At 48.1% G+C, this 18,285-nt stretch overlaps 1 protein-coding gene across 1 annotated transcript in view; it reads right to left on the reverse strand.

Annotated features, from left to right (window-relative positions):
- Window positions 1-18,285, reverse strand: part of LOC144104923 (vascular endothelial growth factor receptor 1-like) — a 146,706-nt gene that overhangs the window by 57,121 nt on the left and 71,300 nt on the right. Inside the window, 1 exon segment of the mRNA XM_077638153.1 lies at window positions 6,000-6,145. Within this exon segment, the coding sequence (XP_077494279.1) occupies window positions 6,000-6,145 (146 nt within the window).

Genomic DNA, 18,285 nt, shown 5'->3' on the forward strand with positions numbered 1-18,285 from the left:
GCGCATAGAACCGAACATCAAGGCAAGGGACACCACGACGCTGCCGCTGGTGGCTCGCCCCCATCGACTCGGCTTGTGTGGCCGACCGAAAGCTTCACGCCAAGTGAGGCGATGACCTGAAAAACTGGTCTTGTGTGTACCTTATCCGCGTCGAATAAAGAGAAACGAGCGGCTGCATTTCATATCTCCACAGTTAAATATTAATCAGTGCTGAACGTTTGAACTTGAATTTCGGTGGACGGCGGACCGCAGCCTCCTTTTCTGACGAGGCCTAGCGAGTCCGCGGGATTTGTGTGTACGATTTCAGCGACTGCGGAGAAAGAGTTCACAAGTCTTCGCGCGTGCAAATAGCCGTCGAGAGTAGTTTTGGCTACAGTGGCCTAAAAGCGACGACTGCCTACATCGCAAAGCATGCGTACAGTGAGGGAGAAGTGCCGATGTGAAGCGGTCTGCAGAGTATGCTCTGAAGGCAGCTGGCAGCAGTCGTCCGCGTCGACTGTGGAAAACAAATCTGGCTTTTTTCATTAATGCAACTGATGTCCGAACGTATGTTTAGGTAAAGCGATTTAAAATAAAAGTGTTGGGGACATCGGAAGGAGCATATACAATTAGCGGGAAGCGCTGGTCCTAGGCGAAGCATTCGGCGCTTATTGCAGCGTTGTCGTTGTGTGTAAACGAGTGAAACTACAATTTATGAGCAAGGGTAGATAATATTTAGGATAAGGAGAGCCCACCTCGTGCTCTATGCAAGCGCGGGGCTGACGGTTGTCGTACTTGTTTTATTTGTGGGGAACTTTGCGCAAGCAGAGTAAATTCAATGTGATGTATTATCTTGAAACACTCATTTAGGCGGCGGCGACTATTCATCTATGCGGGCAGTGAAACATTCGAGTCGCATTAGGTTTTGCCTGCGGCTTGGTTCCTAGGTGCCGAAACGAATGTATGCGCAGAAGACGACGCGGAACGGGTATGCCCATGTGACGTCAGCGATCAGAGATTGCCAGACCAGCAAGCAGTTCGCAAAACAAACAAAGAAAATCGTTAAAAAGTACATACTGCACAGAACCAACTTAAACTTCAGGGGTTTGTAATTTGACGTGTTGGGAATTAAATGAAATAAGCAGAGTATGCAAGAAAATAGGCTGTCATGACCCTTTTAACGGTCGTCCGTACAGGTAGTGGCGAAATTTCGACGTAGCCCAGATGATGGCAAGGCAGTCCTGCGTTGTCGAATAGTTAGCATCGCCCTTCGACAGGGAACGGTTAGCGTATGCGATTACTTTCTCGAGTCCGTCAGTTTTCTGAACAAAGACGGCGCCTAGGTCCACGCAACTTGCGTCGGTATAAATTTCAGTCTCGGCGTTTTCATCATAATGCGCGAGGATCGGCGGGGACTGTAAACGACGCTGAAGTTCTTTGAATGCTTCTGCTTGCGGCGCTTCCCATTTAAACGGCACGTCTGCCTTCGCCAGTTGGGTCAAAGGAGCCGCGATGTGCCAAATGTTTTCACAAATCGTCAGTACTACGAGCACAGTCCTAGGAATCTGCACGCAGCTTTCTTATCGGCCGGCGTTGGAAACAGAGCGATAGCAGAGGTTTTTTGCGGGTCTGGGCGTAATCCCTCCTCGCTAACGATGTGGCCTAGAAATAGCAGCTCTTAATTGGCATAGTGGCACTTGTCTGCTTTCTAGATTAAGCCGGACGACTTGATTACGTCTAGTACTGTTCGAACCGTTCTCCGGTGCTATTCACAGTTCGAGGCGAAGACAACGACGTCATCAAAATCTACCAGAGAAGCCTGCCACTTAAGGCCTACCATCATTGTATCCATTACTCGCTGAAGCGTCGCTGGTGCGGAATACAGACGAAATGGCATAACCTTGAACTCGAACAGGCCATCCGGAGGGGTGAACGCGGTCTTCTCGGGATCTCTTTCATCGACCTCAGTTTACCAGTAGCCGCTCTTGAGGTCCATCGATGAGGAATACTAGGCGTTGCAGAGCCGGTCCAGTGTGTCGCCGATGCGGGGCAAGGAGTTCACGACCTTTTTTGTTAGGTTGTTCAATACACGCAAAATCGAGGTGAGCCGTCTTTCTTTCTCACTAGAACAACCGCTGCCGCCCATGGGCTGTTTGAAGGCTTGATGATGTCGTCGCGAAGCATTTCTTCCACTTGGTCCTGGAGGGCTTGTCGTTCACGCGGCGACACACGGTAGGGGCTTTGACGGAGAAGTCGGACGTTTTGGTCCGTTATAATGCGATGCTTGGCAATGTTGCTTGGCAATGCGGTGTTTGTCGGACCTTCAGCGATGACGAAAAACACTCGCCGTAGCTTTGAAGCAGTTGCGGATCTGGTCTTGTCTGTTCCGGGGTGGGGCTGGGTTGATGTCGAAAGCGGGGTAGTTGTCGTCGTCAGGAGAATCTTCTGCAGATGGGTCGGAGAGGGCGAAGGAGTCTCGTACGTCGAACATTTCGCCGAAGAAAGCAATTGTCGTTCCACTGTTAATGCGCCGGTATTCTTAGCCGAAGTTAGACGGCAGTACTTCGGCTTGACCATTGCGGAAATGTGCGATGCATCTTGCGATGCCGATTCCTCGCTCAAAAAGCAACGCAGTGTCCCCCTCGTTGAGATCCCGAGCTAATATGTTCTTGGCATCCGCGGCACCTACGGTGACCATGACGCTTGATCGAGGTGGGACGCTCACTTGTTCATCTAGGACATTTAGAGCAATATGCTGCTCCAGGGCCGTCATTAAAGGAATGGCTTCGTCCGTCGAAAGCGTTTTGTGGTTGGAACGCAGGTCGATTATCGCCTGATGCTCATTAAGGAAATCGATGCCGAGCATCACATCGCGGGATCATTGCGGTAGTACAACGAAGGTCGCAGGGTAGATGTGTCCCTTGAGGTGACTCGCGGTGTGCATCGCCCCAGTGGTTTAACGAGGTGGCCTCCGGCTTTGCGAATTTGTGGGCCATCCCATGTGGACGTAATTTTACTGAATTGCGCGGCGAATGTTCCATTCATCACACAATGATCGGCGCCCATGTCGACTAGAGCAATAACTTTCCGGCCGTCAATAGTCACTTCTAATACAGCTGTCCTGGCTCTTGCATTTAACGTCGCGCTCGGCGTCGGGTCACGGTTCATCGCGTATGCGAATCGCGGGTGGGGCGTGTCGTCGATGCTTTTCTGGGTGACGGCGTCGTTTTGAAGGCAGTGCGCGTCGTGGTCGGGGTTGTCATTTTGTGCGCCGTCAGTGCCGAGAGTGTAGCGTCTTCATGGGGCGTAGCGGGTGCAGCGTCTTCATGGGGCTTGGTAGTTGCAGGGTCTTCGTCGTTGCGCTGCTGAGCAACCTCCAGTCCCAAGGATGCTTTCTTTATTTCCCTTGCGTGGGCTGGGCGACCTTCCGCGAAGAACCGCTACGTAGGTGTGGCCCGGCGACGCAATATGTAGCGCGGACGGTGATGGTGAGAGGGCTAGACAGCTATATGACGCATGCTTCTCTCGACGCAGTACTCGTCGATTTCCTGCGCACGTTGGCCGAAGCGTGGTCGTGGGGCGTCAACGGCAAACATATCCTCGAAGACGGATATGTCACTACAGGGCAGTGACGAAGAATGTAGCCGGCCTCACCGCAATGGTAAAACAATGGTCGGTGGTTAGCAGTCTTCCAGACGTTGCATTTCATGGGGCTTGAGCGTCACTCATAGGCTGGGCGGGCGGGGGCAGGGAGGCGGCGTTCGGGAACAAGTCCATGTCGGAGGGACGTCGGGGTTGTCGTTGGGGCTGAAGAGTGCGCGCTGCCGCAGCGTAGGTCATGGCCTGGGGTTTGTGGCCATCGGGGTGCCAAGTGGCTGTTGCACTTCTTCCCATAACACATCCATGCATCAATGAGAGTCGCTGCTTGCGCTGTGAGCAGAATAGCAGCAATCGACGTAGCTCGTCGCGGACGTTTTCGCGGATAAATTCCCTCAAGTTGCTGCTGGTGGTGGTCGTCGGGTCTGTCTTGACGGATTGCACAGACAGAGAAAGGGCGATTGTACTGCCGAGGCCTCCCGTCGATGGTCTTATCAATCGTGCAGGCTTCTTGCATGAATTCCTCGACTGTTTTTGGCGCTGGTGGACCAGGCTGGCAAAGAGTTGTTCGTTCACGCTGCGCATCAAAAACTTAACATTCTTTTCCTCAGTCATCTCAGGGTCGAAGCGGCGAAACAGATGTTCATTTCTTCCACGTAACCGCGTACGACTCGTTTGGAAGCTGGATCCTGGCTTGTGACAGCGCATGTGTCTGTCTCGCCTTCTTCCGTCCCGTCCGTCTGCGCTGTTTTGCCTACCATTTCAACATGAACCAACCAGCCCGACTCAGCCCTCTTCTTGGATCCTGGACTCGAGGAGTCGTTCGGTTCTTTCTTTCCTCACGACACTGGTGAATACCTTCAAAAGTCCTGACTTGAAGAGTTCTCATGTCGTTAGAGGAGAGTCGTGGTTTTGGTACCACGTATGGGCTGAGCCCTCCAGTGAGAAAAACACGTGTCCAATTTTTGCCAAATTATCCAAATGGTTTAATGATGTCATGCGCTCAAATTGGTCCAACCATTCTTCGGGGTCATCGCCTAGGGATCCATTGAAAGTTGGCGGCACTCGCGGCTGTCGCAGTACGATCGGTGTCGACATCTTTGGCAAAGTTGTGGTACTCGTAGCAGCGTCTTTTCGCGGTCTGGTGCAGTCCGGCAGGGTCCCGAACTCAGGCTTCTCTCTCTGGAGACATCGGCTGTTTCAGTGAACTGGGGGCTCATCCTCCGATGTGAAGCGCAGTAAGCTGTGTCGTGACTTGAAGGGGACGTCCGGAACTTGGAAGGCTACCCAGCACCTCCACCCGATATCACGTAGCGGTGACTGCAATCTGGGGTACAGAACGACAGCTGGCGTCTAAACAAAATACTTAATCGGGGCTGCTACAATGGACCGAATCACTCGGCGGCGGCGTAGCAACAAGCGTAAACGGCAGCCGTATAACAGAATGCCCGCCGCTTCTGGCCGTGCTCAGTTTAAAGCTGGCAGCGAACCTTCGAGATATGGCGGGCAAAGCTTCTACAACGTTCTGGGACAACCTAGAATCGGCTCCGCCTGGCATCGAACAATCGTGATAACTCTGGTCGCGTCTTGCATCGCAAAAAAGCGAAAAAGCGTCGTGCCGACAGGTTTGAACAATGAAAAAACAAATACAGAGATTTGTGGCACTATTGCCACTGTGAGCAATCACGTACTAAGTTGGCTGCGCAATTAAGCAGCAGAAACCTACATATTGTGTCCCATGTGAAGATAAGGCCCACGTAATTACGTCTGGAGAAAAAAATAGAGAAACTCGTTTCTCACAATTCAGTTCACAAATGCGAGCAAGCAGTGGAAATAGTGTGAAATCGTCACGTCGTATGCAGAAAATTGGTAACGTTGTCAAATCTACTATCTAATGAAACCTTTTAAAAAGATCTGACTACCTATTACAGAATATGCAGCATTAACCACTTAAATATTTCGTATTATTCTGGAAACCAACTTATGAAAAATAACACGCTGATCTCAAACTCTACGCAAAACCAATAATTTTTTTCAGGCGACATGCTTGCAGCTGACTGGTTAATGATCTCTTCAGAACAAAATGTTAACAGAACAGTCACCCACTCTCCTCATTTTCTACCCGGCCTCCATTCTCAGTGATAAGAGAGAAGGAAAAAGAACAAAATTTACTGGGACACCTAGCTCCACCATGTGTTAGCAATGCGATAGCACTAGCAGTTGTGGATGCCTTTACCGAACGTGACGTTACTTTCCGCTCTGGTGACGTCACTTACCTCCAGCCAATGAGAATGGCTCCGCTAAGTGACGTTACTTCTCTCCAGCCAATGAGCGAATTTTTATCACCGACGACGCATCTGGCCTCACGGGGCTCCCAATGCATTAAAAATTTCATTGCGCGCCTACTAAGAAGTAAAACTCACGCTCTTGTTGGGGTAGCCCCAGGACATGTTGAACATGACTCCCGCTTCCACGGTGACTGTGCAGTTGAGCGTGAAGGAGCCGTTCGGCACCGGGTCAAAGTTGTTCTCCATATCGAATATCACCTTGGGCGCTATGTCCACGCGGGCTGCAGGAATCAAAAGACAGAAGCAAAATAACGGTGTCAAGTAAACAAACCATCACCACTTGAGACTTGAGAAGGCGGAGACCAAAAATACCAACTATAGTTATTATTACTGAGTGTACCACCTTCCTCGTCCCGAAGTGGACAACCGCCCTTAACACCAGACGATTATATGGCGTGCCAACAATCTCGCTTTGAAAGTTTGAGCGGGCAAGCTCCCACGTTGACACTTTTTAGACAAAGCAAGATTCAAAAGTTACAAGGGTAGACGTGCGGGCTAGCGGGGGGTACATACTTTTTTAAACACCCCAGAAGTCGCGGACACAGAAAGGACACACAGGAGTTCTTAGTCATTATCTCAAAAAGATCATGTTGAATTTGAAAGGCTGATCCTGATCAACTTTTTCTGCTCTGTTTAGAGGAATTGTATTCCAATGGCAGAATGGAAAACGCTTTGTATTCCAGAGGCAAACCGGGATAAGGCGCCGATTCTGGATCGCTTGGGGAGCAGGGATATTTACTTCGCCACAATCGGCAGATTTGACCGGAATCCCATGTGACGTTTTCCTTTCCCCCGTATCTGCTTCCTGTCACGGCTGACGGCGGCTGCTTCGTGCCTGTCGTCACTACGCCGATACACGGAGATCTGGGTCAATCCGGGCAACTTACAAGGAAAGTTTACACGTTTTTTCGTTGTTAGCCACGTGCAGCGTGACCCGCCATGGCGGCCCAGTAGTTAGGGCGCTCAGCTACTGAGCCATAGTTCACGGGCTCAAACCTTGACGCAGCAACCACGTTTTGATGAAGGCGCAACGCAAAGGTGCTCGTGTGTTGTGCGATATCAGTGTGCGTTAAAAGATCCCCAGGCAATCAAAATTATTTCTGAGCCCTCCACTACGGCACCTCTTTCTTCTTTCAGTAACCTACCTCTTTTCCCTTAAGGCGCCGTTCGGGTGTCCACCGAGATGTGGGAAAATTGCTACGCCAATTAATTTCCTCAGAAACCATTTTTTTTCACGAGCGGAGCCATGCCAGCCGAAACTGGTAACTTTTCCAAATGCAATTATTTTCCGCTTTCTTTTCGCTCAAACAAAAAAAAAAACTGGTGCATAAATAAACATTGTGAAATAGTTGTGACCGCTTTTTATACCAAGATTGCTAATCTGTTAGAAACTCCCGCTTTTTCTGATGTCAGAAGAAATGAAAAAAATAATGAAAATTGGTTTTTGGGGAAAGCAAATGCCGCAGTATGTCTCACATCTCGGCGGCCATTTCAACAGCGCCGTAAGGTAAGGATAAAAGAGGGAGGGAAAGAAGCAGGAGGTGCCGTAGTAGAGAGCTCCGGAATAACTTCGCTCATCTGGGGATCTTTAACGTGCACTGGCATCGCACAGTACACGGGTGCCCTTGCGTTTCTCCTCCATCGAAACGCTGCAGTCGCGGTCGGGTTCGAACCCGGGTACTCCGGATAAGTATAGCCGAGCGCCTTAACCATTGAGTCACCGCGGCGGGTAAGGTCAGACGACGCTCACTAATCATAGCAGTTCTTCAAATGCGCCAAAAACCTGAAAAGCCTGGCATACAGTTTTGAAAATGCGGAAAAAATCTGAAAATTTGGCACGTTTCATGGCTAAAATTTTATGGTGCGGCCTTCTTCTCAGGAGGCGAAAATTTCATTCGCCCTTCGTTTCCAGTGAATGTGAGAGACAGAGTGGCGACAAGGACGAATCGGTGGTGAAGCGCGACGCCCCGCATGTTCCCTGAAAGTAGAGCTTTTCTTGCACCAAGTGTCCCCGCGGGAGCCCACCCATTTTTTTTTCGCAAAATGAGAGGGAGCGATCTCAGCCGCAGCTATGCGGTCCGTTCGTGATCCGACGGAGCGCTCGCGACCTGCACTTTAAATTCGGCATGAAACTCCAAATTTTGAGCCGACCACATTTAGTGCCTACCCAGGCAGCACATGGCATAATAATAATAATAAGTGGTTTTTTTGGGGAAAGGAAATGGCGCAGTATCTGTCTCATATATCTTTGGACACCTGAACCGCGCCGTAAGGGAAGCGATAAGGAGGGAGCGAAAGAAGAAAGGTAGAATAGGTGCCGTAGTGGAGGGCTCCGGCATAATTTCGACCACCTGGGGATCTTTAACGTGCACTGACATCGCACAGCACACGGGCGCCTTAGCGTTTTTCCTCCATAAAAACGCAGCCGCCGCGGTCGGGTTCGAACATGACATCGGCCCGATATTGTAAACGCGTTGGCGATCCGTAGTCCTATGGTGGCCCGTTCTGGCCAATGCGTGACCAATAATGGCGATGCGATACGAGAACACGTCCATTAATGGCCCGGCTATGCTCTTTATTTGCCAACATTGGCATAACCTGGTGAACGACGATCTGCGATGGCCAGCCAGAAACAATGGCCTGCCAACATGGCGTACAACCTGGCATTCGATGGCGCATATTGTTCGGGCAGTTGCGTTGGATAGCCAGAGTGGCTTACATCATGGCATTTGTTGGTGGATGTTGTCATGCCATTTTTTATAGCTGGTGAGCATCAGACATATCTTGGTATAATTTGGTCAATATTGCCCTCGAAGTTGGTGTGGCCTCTCAATAATGTACCCAAACTCGGCTTGGCTGCCAAATATTGCCCCATCAGTTGCGATGGGTAACCAGTGAAGCAAACATCTTGGGATGCGATGGTCAATCTTATCCCACCAGTAACGATCGCTTATAAAAAATATGCATATCCTGGCATATGTTGTTCAACATCGTCCTGCCTGTTGCGATTGGCCGCCGAAGTTGCATGCATCCTCGCATTCCTTGGTCAATATTCTGCCAGCAATTTTGATGGCTCGTCGACATTGATCATGGCACTACTTGGCCTCTACGTGGGATCTCGCGCGAGCCAATTATTGTAATAATCTACTTCATAAACCGAGCAAACTATATTTTGCTTAGGCAGCAGTGCCCATAAAAAGAGAAAAAAACAGGTGAGAATGCACCTTTGAGTTTTGTCGACCGAGCGGTGAGAGCCATTGGCAGTGCGAGCTCTCAAATTAAACAGCGCCGAAAGCGGCCGAGCGGTTTTACATGTGTGTGTGTGCCGGTCGCGTTATGCGTTAGTACTCGGGTCTTTGATTAGGAACTATTTTAGAACTGCGCTCTTTGTTGCTCAGTCCCTCAGTTTTGTGTCATCGTCGTCGGCGGCAGCCGCACCGCCATCCACAGGACAGAATCTCCCATCCTGTCTCTCTCGATCGCCGTACGCTGGGTTAATTGAGCTTGGTTGAGGCGCCCCCACTCTCGGGCAATACGAGCGCCGTGTGCGCGCGTGCACGTGCACGCTTTTCAATAACTCTACAGGACGAAGTGCGACCGCTGGTCCCCCACTGTCCCGAAATGCGGCCCGATGGGTTGCGGAGTGAACTCGGCGCAAGACCCGCGAGTTTCCTGGAATTTTCGCGGCCGTTACCTCACCTGTGCAATGTAGGCACCTGCGGGAGCGGCGATTGGCCCGCTGGGTGAAGGGATCCCCGGAGGGAGGAGCCAACAAGGATACGCGCTCGACGCATGTAGGGCGGAAGGCAGAGAACGGATCCACCGGCGCCCGTGTTCAGAAAGAGCTCTTTCCTCTTGAAGATTCATTCGAATGGGTTGCCACCCTAAATTCAGTGGTTTGGGCGGCCAGAATCTTGTACGCTCAGAAGCGACGTTCTGCTTGCGATTAGTTAGTGCAGTGTATTCTGTAATCTCTTATTCCTTACATTCATTGCCTGTCCCACAATCTCAAGAAAATTGGGACAAAAGCTAATGTTCGTGTCGTTTTTTCTGCCCCTGAAAAACTAAGTGCGCTTTCCAAAAAAACTTTGCCCGCTGATAAACGTCCCCAAAAGCTGCAGTGCACCATTAACCACAGAAAGAAATTCGTGAAATGTACTGAAGGCATTGTTTATGACATCCCTCTCTCTTGCGGTAAGCGGTATGTTGGTCAGTCAGGTCGGTGCTTGAATGAGAGACTTCGCGAACACAAAAATAACTTGAGAACTTTTACTGGCAGTAATCTGGCTTTACACTGCAAGGAGTGTGGTTGTGTGCCATTTCTGGACAAGTGCTCGATCGTTGCCAGACACCGGGATCAGTTAACGCGAGAGATTATTGAAGCAGCTCGTATCGCTGCCTTGGACGATAAATGTGTAAGCAAGCCGTCTATCTCCCTGTCCAAAAGAGAGCTGGCCTTCTTAAAGAAACGCTGAATCGTGCACATCCGTAGATCCTCATTCACCTGTTTTTCATTATCTTTCTGGGCGCATGCGCCTGTTTCCCCTCACGGATTACGTTCGTCTTGGCCGCCCTGGTTTCTTTCAGTCGGAAGTAGCGCCTGTGTTGTGTTGTCTTTCTCTGTCCCTTTGTCCCGTTTTGCGCTACTCTCACTTTCCATGGATCATCGTTACCGACTCGCCCAAGTTTCTACCCTTGTGTAATCTCTGCAGTCTCCTAGCCAACGAACTTAATTTTCTCCCAAGAATTTCGACTCGAGTGCTTTTGTGATTCTTCGCCCGCTGAACAATTATGAGCATGCGCTTAAGTTCAGAGGGCACGATCGATATCTTTCGTCTAAGGCAGTGTGACAAGGATATATCCTTAAATTTCAGGTCGTGTGCGCGATAAGATTCAAACGTATGATAAGATCCATGATATTCAGCATCCAACCACTCACTTAGCCATCACAAGGCCGTCATCGCTACATTAAAAAATTGGAACTGTAAAAATAGAAGAAACGTGAAAAAATATTTACTCGCACTGCAGGGAATACCGGAACATTCGATCACTTTGCACACGCGAAACTGTCCTTTGAGCTTTTATTTCCTCCACGAAAACTTTTCACGCTACTGTATGGTGCCGAAGTCATTTTGCTTCACCTCGTCATGCGCTATACAGACATGATTTATGTGGATACGACCAGTGGCGCATTTTGTGATCCTCATCTTGCCGTGATCGTTTATATAAGCTCCTCCGTTTAAGTTCGCAAACCATCTACGGGCGTCCCCGGCATTGATCATGATCGAGGCGCCTTTATACCCTCTTAGCATGACATGACGTTTACTGCGCGCTAAGAAAAAGTGGATGAACAATATGTATTCCATTAATCCTCACCCACCGGAAATTTATTACGTATAGAAATTTTTAGAATCCGTGGGCAAATATTATGAAAGTGTCTCAGCTAAACCATTTTTGCACTGTTGGGAATCGTGGGGCATAGAGCCATAGCTTGTTCGTTCTGGAAAATTACTTTGAATGATTAGCATAAGTTCTTAGATGCTGGCACGGGGAAAAGGAGTAAATTTTTAAGCAGACTTGAAATTTTCTCATTAACACGGCATTTACGTAGCGTTTTTTACCCTGCTAAAGAAACTAGCCAACAGATGGGTTAGCAGGTTCCTGGCGCATATTTTGCGGCCGCTGCAAGCGCAACGCCGATCAAGTCGGGGCACAGCAGCGCTCCGGAAATGAGAGGATTTTGTTGTCAGAGTGCGCGCGTCTTATGGCGCTTGCTACTGCTATCACGCGATTTTCCATTGGCGAATATATGTAACAATAGCCAATTAGCCTAAAAAATGAACACCTTTTCAGATGTTAAAATGCTGCAGACTAGGCCACACGGCTCATAGCAGCACCCAACTAGTCGGTTTGACACACCTTGCTGGGGCACTCCTTTTTTAATATCTTAGTTATAGGCTCCAGGATCCAATTAACTCTGACCTGGAATATCGTAACAGAAATAGAAAGGCTGCAGCTTTCATTTAGGCACAAGCGCTTGAACCGCATTTGCTTCCATTAATGGAAAAATTCGTTAATGTTCACTTCCATACGCGTCATATAAGTTTGGCTACTGAAGCGTGGTCCATTCTAATCTGTCCGCAACTGTACGATTCACGTAAGGCCTACTGTCTCTGTGCTGTCTCCAAGTGCTCAGATCCATCTCTTTTTTCCTGACCGTCTCAATAAATCTGTCGCTTTATCTCTGGATCGGTGATCATGACCTTAATGTTATGCCCTTTAAATTGCATTCAGTTTTGTGCATATGCTTGTTGTTATTATACATATATTACTGCAAAAATAGTCTTGGTTATTGGTTATTTTATATTGTATTTATTGCTTATTCATTGATTAATGTGATTATGTTGACTCATTCCAAAATATTCTTATTCATTCACTCTGGGTAAGCGTTTCTGGCGTGTCCATTTCTTCTATCATGTGTATCAATTGCAAGTCGCAGCTCCAGTTGCGAAAACAAGTTGCCCGCGACGTTAGCAGGTACCAAAACCTCTTTTTCATGTGCATGTGAAGTTTTAAAATACAGAAATATTTTACAAAACAAAGTTATTATCTAGCCCTCATTGCGAAGCCGAGCGCTGCAGTGCACAGCGCTTACAGAGAATCCAGTACCGGCAGTGCCGCGGACACGTGTTTTTCTGCGAACATTTTCAATGGGCTATCCGTGGCTGCTGCCGCGTGCAGCCCGCTTTTTTTGACGACCTCCCTAATTTGCATTGCAACCTCCTTTTCCCTCCACCCCGCGAGGAAACGCGCGCGTCTTTACCACTTGCCCTTTTCCCCTCCTTCCTGGCACACGAGGGGCCCTTCACATGACAATCCTTTCAATCCCCCCCCCCCCCTCCCAACGCGGCGCCTCGTCACAAAGATTAATGCCCGCGCCGCATACCACCTTTACCCCATTGTCACCAAAAACGAAATTCTTTTCTCTTGAACTTGAGAGCTTTTTTGAGGATTCTCTGTTCTGTCCACCCTCTGCCTGTTTCTCACGGCTTGCCGCGCCCCACTGCAACCTCTACTTCGGTTGACTGCCGGAGCACACAGCCCTTCGAACCCGGTTTTTCCCTTCTGCAGTCGATACTTTTTTCATAGGTATCGCCAACCATTTCGGGCCGCCTGGTTGATACATGAGTACGTTTCTTTTGTATTTGTTTTAATTTTTGTAGGTACTGCTTCACCGGTACGTAAATTCGCGACCCGCAATCTGCAGAATAACCTTTATGAGTTAGCTCACGTGACACTTTCAGCAATTTTTAAAATAGGCTTGTGGGCCACAAGAGCGCTTTTTCTGGCATAGCATTGCCAGTGATGTAGTACATCATAACACAGCTAAGAAGTCCTAACGAGCGGTTGGTTAACAAATAAAGAATATTTGACTTTTCCCCGATTACTGTTAGGCTCGTTAATTATTGAGAGGCGCTAACCCTTCGTAAGTAATATCCAAATCAGTTTTTAAAGTTTTGAAAAAGTGATTACCCTCGGCGCTGTGGCCCCGACAGCTTTTGGTTGTTGTTTGCTATTTCGGCTGGAGAAGTTGCTTTGCCTAGAACTTCTCGAAAGCGCTCGTAATTTCGCGCGATTTTGCCATAATTTGTTGGGTCAGAGCGCCGAGGTTAGCCGCGTTTTCGAAATTCAAAATCTGATAAGGAGGCTACTTGGGCTACACGCCTCTCAGTAATTACGAAGCTTAACTGTAATAGTTGAAAACTTAACTACGCACTATTAGTTAAGCAGCACGCCAATTAGCTCGTTTCAACTGTAATCTAATACATTACACTACTGTCAATGTCATGCCGAAGAAGCGCTCTTCTAACTCAAAAAGCCTATTTTAACGAAATTGGAGAAATTCAGGTGAAACACTCAGTATAGATGAACTTTTCATCCCTATATTCTATCGCTGCCTTTGCGCATGAGTTTGTTTAAAAGCAGCAATCAATGGGTCAGTGCGCACCGGTGGAAGTTACATATCACTCAAGAAATTGTTCCTCAGGGTGAGGTTACAGCTGTCATAAGCTCTTGGGTCCGCTTTAGTTTTTGCTGCTTTTCCCATTCATATCTTTAATGACATCAAACCAATAGATCATTGCTTACCGGCGGACGTTGCTTATAATTTGTGAGCTATACGTCCTGCGCGAAGTTCTCTCGAAGTGGCATCGTCGGCTCAGAGCATGTATTGACCAAAGATTTTTTTCAGTTGTCGTATAGCTGAAGTAGAATTTGGAAAGGAAACAAAATTTGGAAAAATATTGACAGAATCAATACTTTATTTTCAACCGAACATTTCCAGACCAACTCGGTCTCTTCTTGAAGGGTGACTGAAATGTGAGTCAGTAGTGGGAGAGAGCACCTTCGTTTTCGTTCTGTTAACACATGGCGAATTGTATTAACGTACGTGGAGCGGAGCTTTTTCAGACCTTTATTCAGTCGCCTTTGTCAGCCGGAGATTCCATATAACTCAATGTGGCTCGTCTTGACCAGATTACGCTTCACGGCCAATTAAGACGCTCCTCTCTGAAGGCGATTCTGTTATTGATGCGTTCACAGTGCTCAGCTTTGGTGTTGGCTTCCTAATTCAATGAGCGCACGTCTTTCTTATGTTGCCTGATTCTCTGATCGAGGCCTTTTGTCTCGCTGATGAATCAGGCCGGGCACATGGAGCATGGCATTTTTTACATTGCATCCTGGTGTTTCTCTGTGGGGATGCGGTCCTTGGGTTGTGGTAGAAAGCGGCTGCTCGTTGAAACATGCCCGAGACACGCAGATATCATGTTTCGGAAAAAAAGGACAAGGATCACCATGCTTCTTCAAGCTTGGTCCTTTTCCTTTTTTGCACTGTAAGACTTAACACGCACGACCAAAAAGCCGAGCCGTTTGTTTTGTCGCAAAAGGCATTCCATTCTTGTGATTACAAATTGCCATTAAAAATTATTTGCTACTTGTTTTCAGCGCCTGCAGCTCGTCCAGCTAGAGGCCCGCATGCTGCCAGAGGCTGAGGCCAGTGTTCTGATGCTATATAAGCCTTCGCGACCAGATAAAGTTCAGAAGAAAGCCTTTATTTTGACAAGGCTCTGGAGAGGGGCTACAGGTGATATATTTATTTCTAATCCTTATTGCATGTACTAGCTAACATTGATACTATTGTCCAAAATGCATTTTGCCAAATAACGCTTTGTTTCGCTGTTTGTATATGCAGAGTCCGTCAACAAAAAGGAGAAGACATCTGTGCAGGTTGTCCCGGCATACATCGGCAGGCGGCTGTGCGCAGCTTGTCACCGGAGTAGGCGAAGGCAAAAAGCACTTGGCTGAGGTGCTAGCTGGCTGGGATGGCACCTGGGCTTGCCCTCAATGCAGCCTCTCCCTCGAACCCGGGTCCTGCTCCAGCAGTGGAGCCTTTGACGAGGCGGTCGAGCCCTGATGAGACCCTACATGACTAATTAATCGCTTCCGCGGAGCCTCCACTGCCCGCCTAGAGCTGCGGCTGTTTGTTATGTTTTTAATAAATGGTCAAACATTAATCATAATTGCTGGTTTGCTCACTTTCAATGTATGTAACAATAGAATGTGGCATTTACAAGCTCATTGAAGACAAATTGTTGCCAAAGTGAAACATTCGTCATAGATTGATTTGGCAGTGTCAGGCATAGAATGCATACTAAGCAGTGTTGGCGAACGGCTAATGGGACTGCTTGTGAGTGTGCCTGCACGCATGCGGTGAATAACCAGCGGGTGAACTTGGATGGAAAATATTCGGTAGCCAAAGAGTGTCATCATGCCTTTGGCGAACAACCAATGCTTTTGCTTGCGTGCATGCCTGCAATAGTGTCGCTGCATGCCTGTGATAAAAAGCCAGTGGATAAGCTTGGGAGGGATTTATTGGATAGCCGCTGAGTTGGGCCGGCTGCCTATGATATGGTAAAAGAATGCAGCGCGAAAAAAACAAGGACGAACAGAAGTGGACAGGACAGGGCGCTGACTACCAACACATTTATTCAGAAAGATGAGCAGCTCATATAACGCAGTCCAACACCCACGTGACCAGGAAAATAGCAAACGCGTTCAACTATCTAATACAAAAAAACAAAACGAAGTACACAATATCGAAGTGATACATATCTAGGTAACGCAAAGTCAGCCAAGAACCGATAAAACCGAGAGGACCATGACGAACCGTAAGGTGCACGCATGGAAAATGATCAGTCAGCGACCTTTGCCGCCAATGCAGCACGAGGCAAAACGAAAACGAAAATAACAATATAGTCACCGAACACTAAGTAAAAGTCGAAGCTAAAAGCAGGGTCGGGGCCAAACGCATAACAAAACAATACAAAACGCAACGCAAAAGCTGAGTCAACCGTTCACAGTCAAACTGAGTCAAAAAAGTTGAAAGTGCTCTAGAACAAGAATTAAAAGCAGACGTGATTAAAAAAGACGTGTTTATAGTGGGCCTAGAAAACTGGACTCCTTGTCTGTAAGTAAAATAGAAGGCGTGCTGACGCACTTGTCTCCAGCTTTGGCTATCATCCTTGCCTCAATGATGACCCTTGCAATTTCTGTCCGCGCCCGTGCTCTGACAACCGTGCGCGTGCCCGCCGCTTTCGTTACGGACCCTCCGGCGGTGTTCAAACAATCTCTCGTTGAGGCACCTGCCGGTTTGCCCAAAGGTCGCTGACTGATCATTTTCCATGCGTGCACCTTACGGTTCGTCGCGGTCCTCTCGGTTTTATCGGTTTTTGGTTGACATTGCGTTACCTAGATATGTATCACTTTGATATTGTGTACTTCGTTTTGTTTTTTGTATTAGATAGTTGAACGCGTTTGCTATTTTCCTGGTCACGTGGGTGTTGGACTGCGTTATATAAGCTGCTCATCTTTCTGAATAAATGTGTTGGTAGTCAGCGCCCTGTCCTGTCCACTTCTGTTCGTCCTTGTTTTTTTCGCGCTGCATTCTTTTACCATGTTCACTGACCAACAAGCCCAAACAGCCGCTTTAGTTCGCCTATGATAGATGAGGAATGAGCATTCTTTTATTCCTAATATTGAATAGCCAAAGAATGCCATTCAGACCAATCGATAATCTTGCATGCCATTAATGGCTGCTGATTGAAAAACCAGTATGTTGCATTGGCTCAAACACTAGATCGGGTAGCGTGCCATGCAGATGCCATTATAGGCCTTCATTTTAGCGGATTTCCCCCAATACTCGACCGTTTGCGTATGTGCGGCGGGCCATATAAGCAAAAATTTTGAAACAATACAGGTTACGCGCTGTAGTTTACGCGGTTAAACTTTCCATTGTTACGGTCCATCGTGTTCGAATTAATGCTTTTTTTCTTTTGAATGATCAGGTTATTCGTCGTAAGCAAGCGACGCAAGACCTGACTGGTGGAGATGGAAGCAAAGATGTTTAACGCACCATTCAGTACTTGTCTTGTGAGCAACCGTCTTTTCTGTACACTATCTAGCTTAGCGCAAACACTGCGGCAGTTATAGAGACCTTCACGCGATATGTGGTTCCAGTATTTATTACACGGACACTGTCACTGCCCTAATGTCTGGCCCGTGGGCTGCTACAAGCCTTCGATAAACATATTTCCGAAAGCTCACTAAGTTGACTCAAAATTTGCTTCACGCAATTATCCATCCTATATTTGCTTTTGTGGTCGCATGCTAAACAACCTGGGTTCGCATTTCATTACTACTCTTTTCCTCATTATCTTTCATATTTCTTCGATTAGCGCCCAGGCACCACAGGGTATTGGGCCGATATTGGAAATCTGCTGGCAAAGGTGGGTCCTACAAAGGACCATAGTCTCCACTGTGCTCCCAATATAGGCAGTGCCACTGTCTTACAAGTTCAATGATGGCCCTACCTGCCCTAAGTGTCCCCAACATTGGCAAGGCCACTATCTGACGGAACGAATAATGGCCCTACTTGACCTCTGCTCTCCCAATACAGACTGTGCCGCTGCGTCACAGTGCCAACAATGGCCCCTACTGACCACTCGTTCCCCCATGTTGGCAGTGCCACTGAGTTACATTCCCCATAGTGGCCCTAGCTATCCACTGTGTCACCCATGTTAGCACTGCCACTCCTTTACATAGTCAACAATGACCCTCGTTTTGCAATGTTTCCCCATGATTGGCAAAGCCATTTAACAGGCTGGACAAATAGCCATTGCTTGCTTCTAATCCTTCGACATACATGGTGTTTGACGTAACTTTAACCAAGGTTTTAAAGATCAATGGCGTACCGGAGGTACCTCAAAACAACGACCTACTTTTTTCAGTCATGTGGGTCTGCTAA

Source organism: Amblyomma americanum, chromosome 9, assembly GCF_052857255.1.
Source record: "Amblyomma americanum isolate KBUSLIRL-KWMA chromosome 9, ASM5285725v1, whole genome shotgun sequence".
NCBI lineage: Eukaryota > Metazoa > Arthropoda > Arachnida > Ixodida > Ixodidae > Amblyomma > Amblyomma americanum.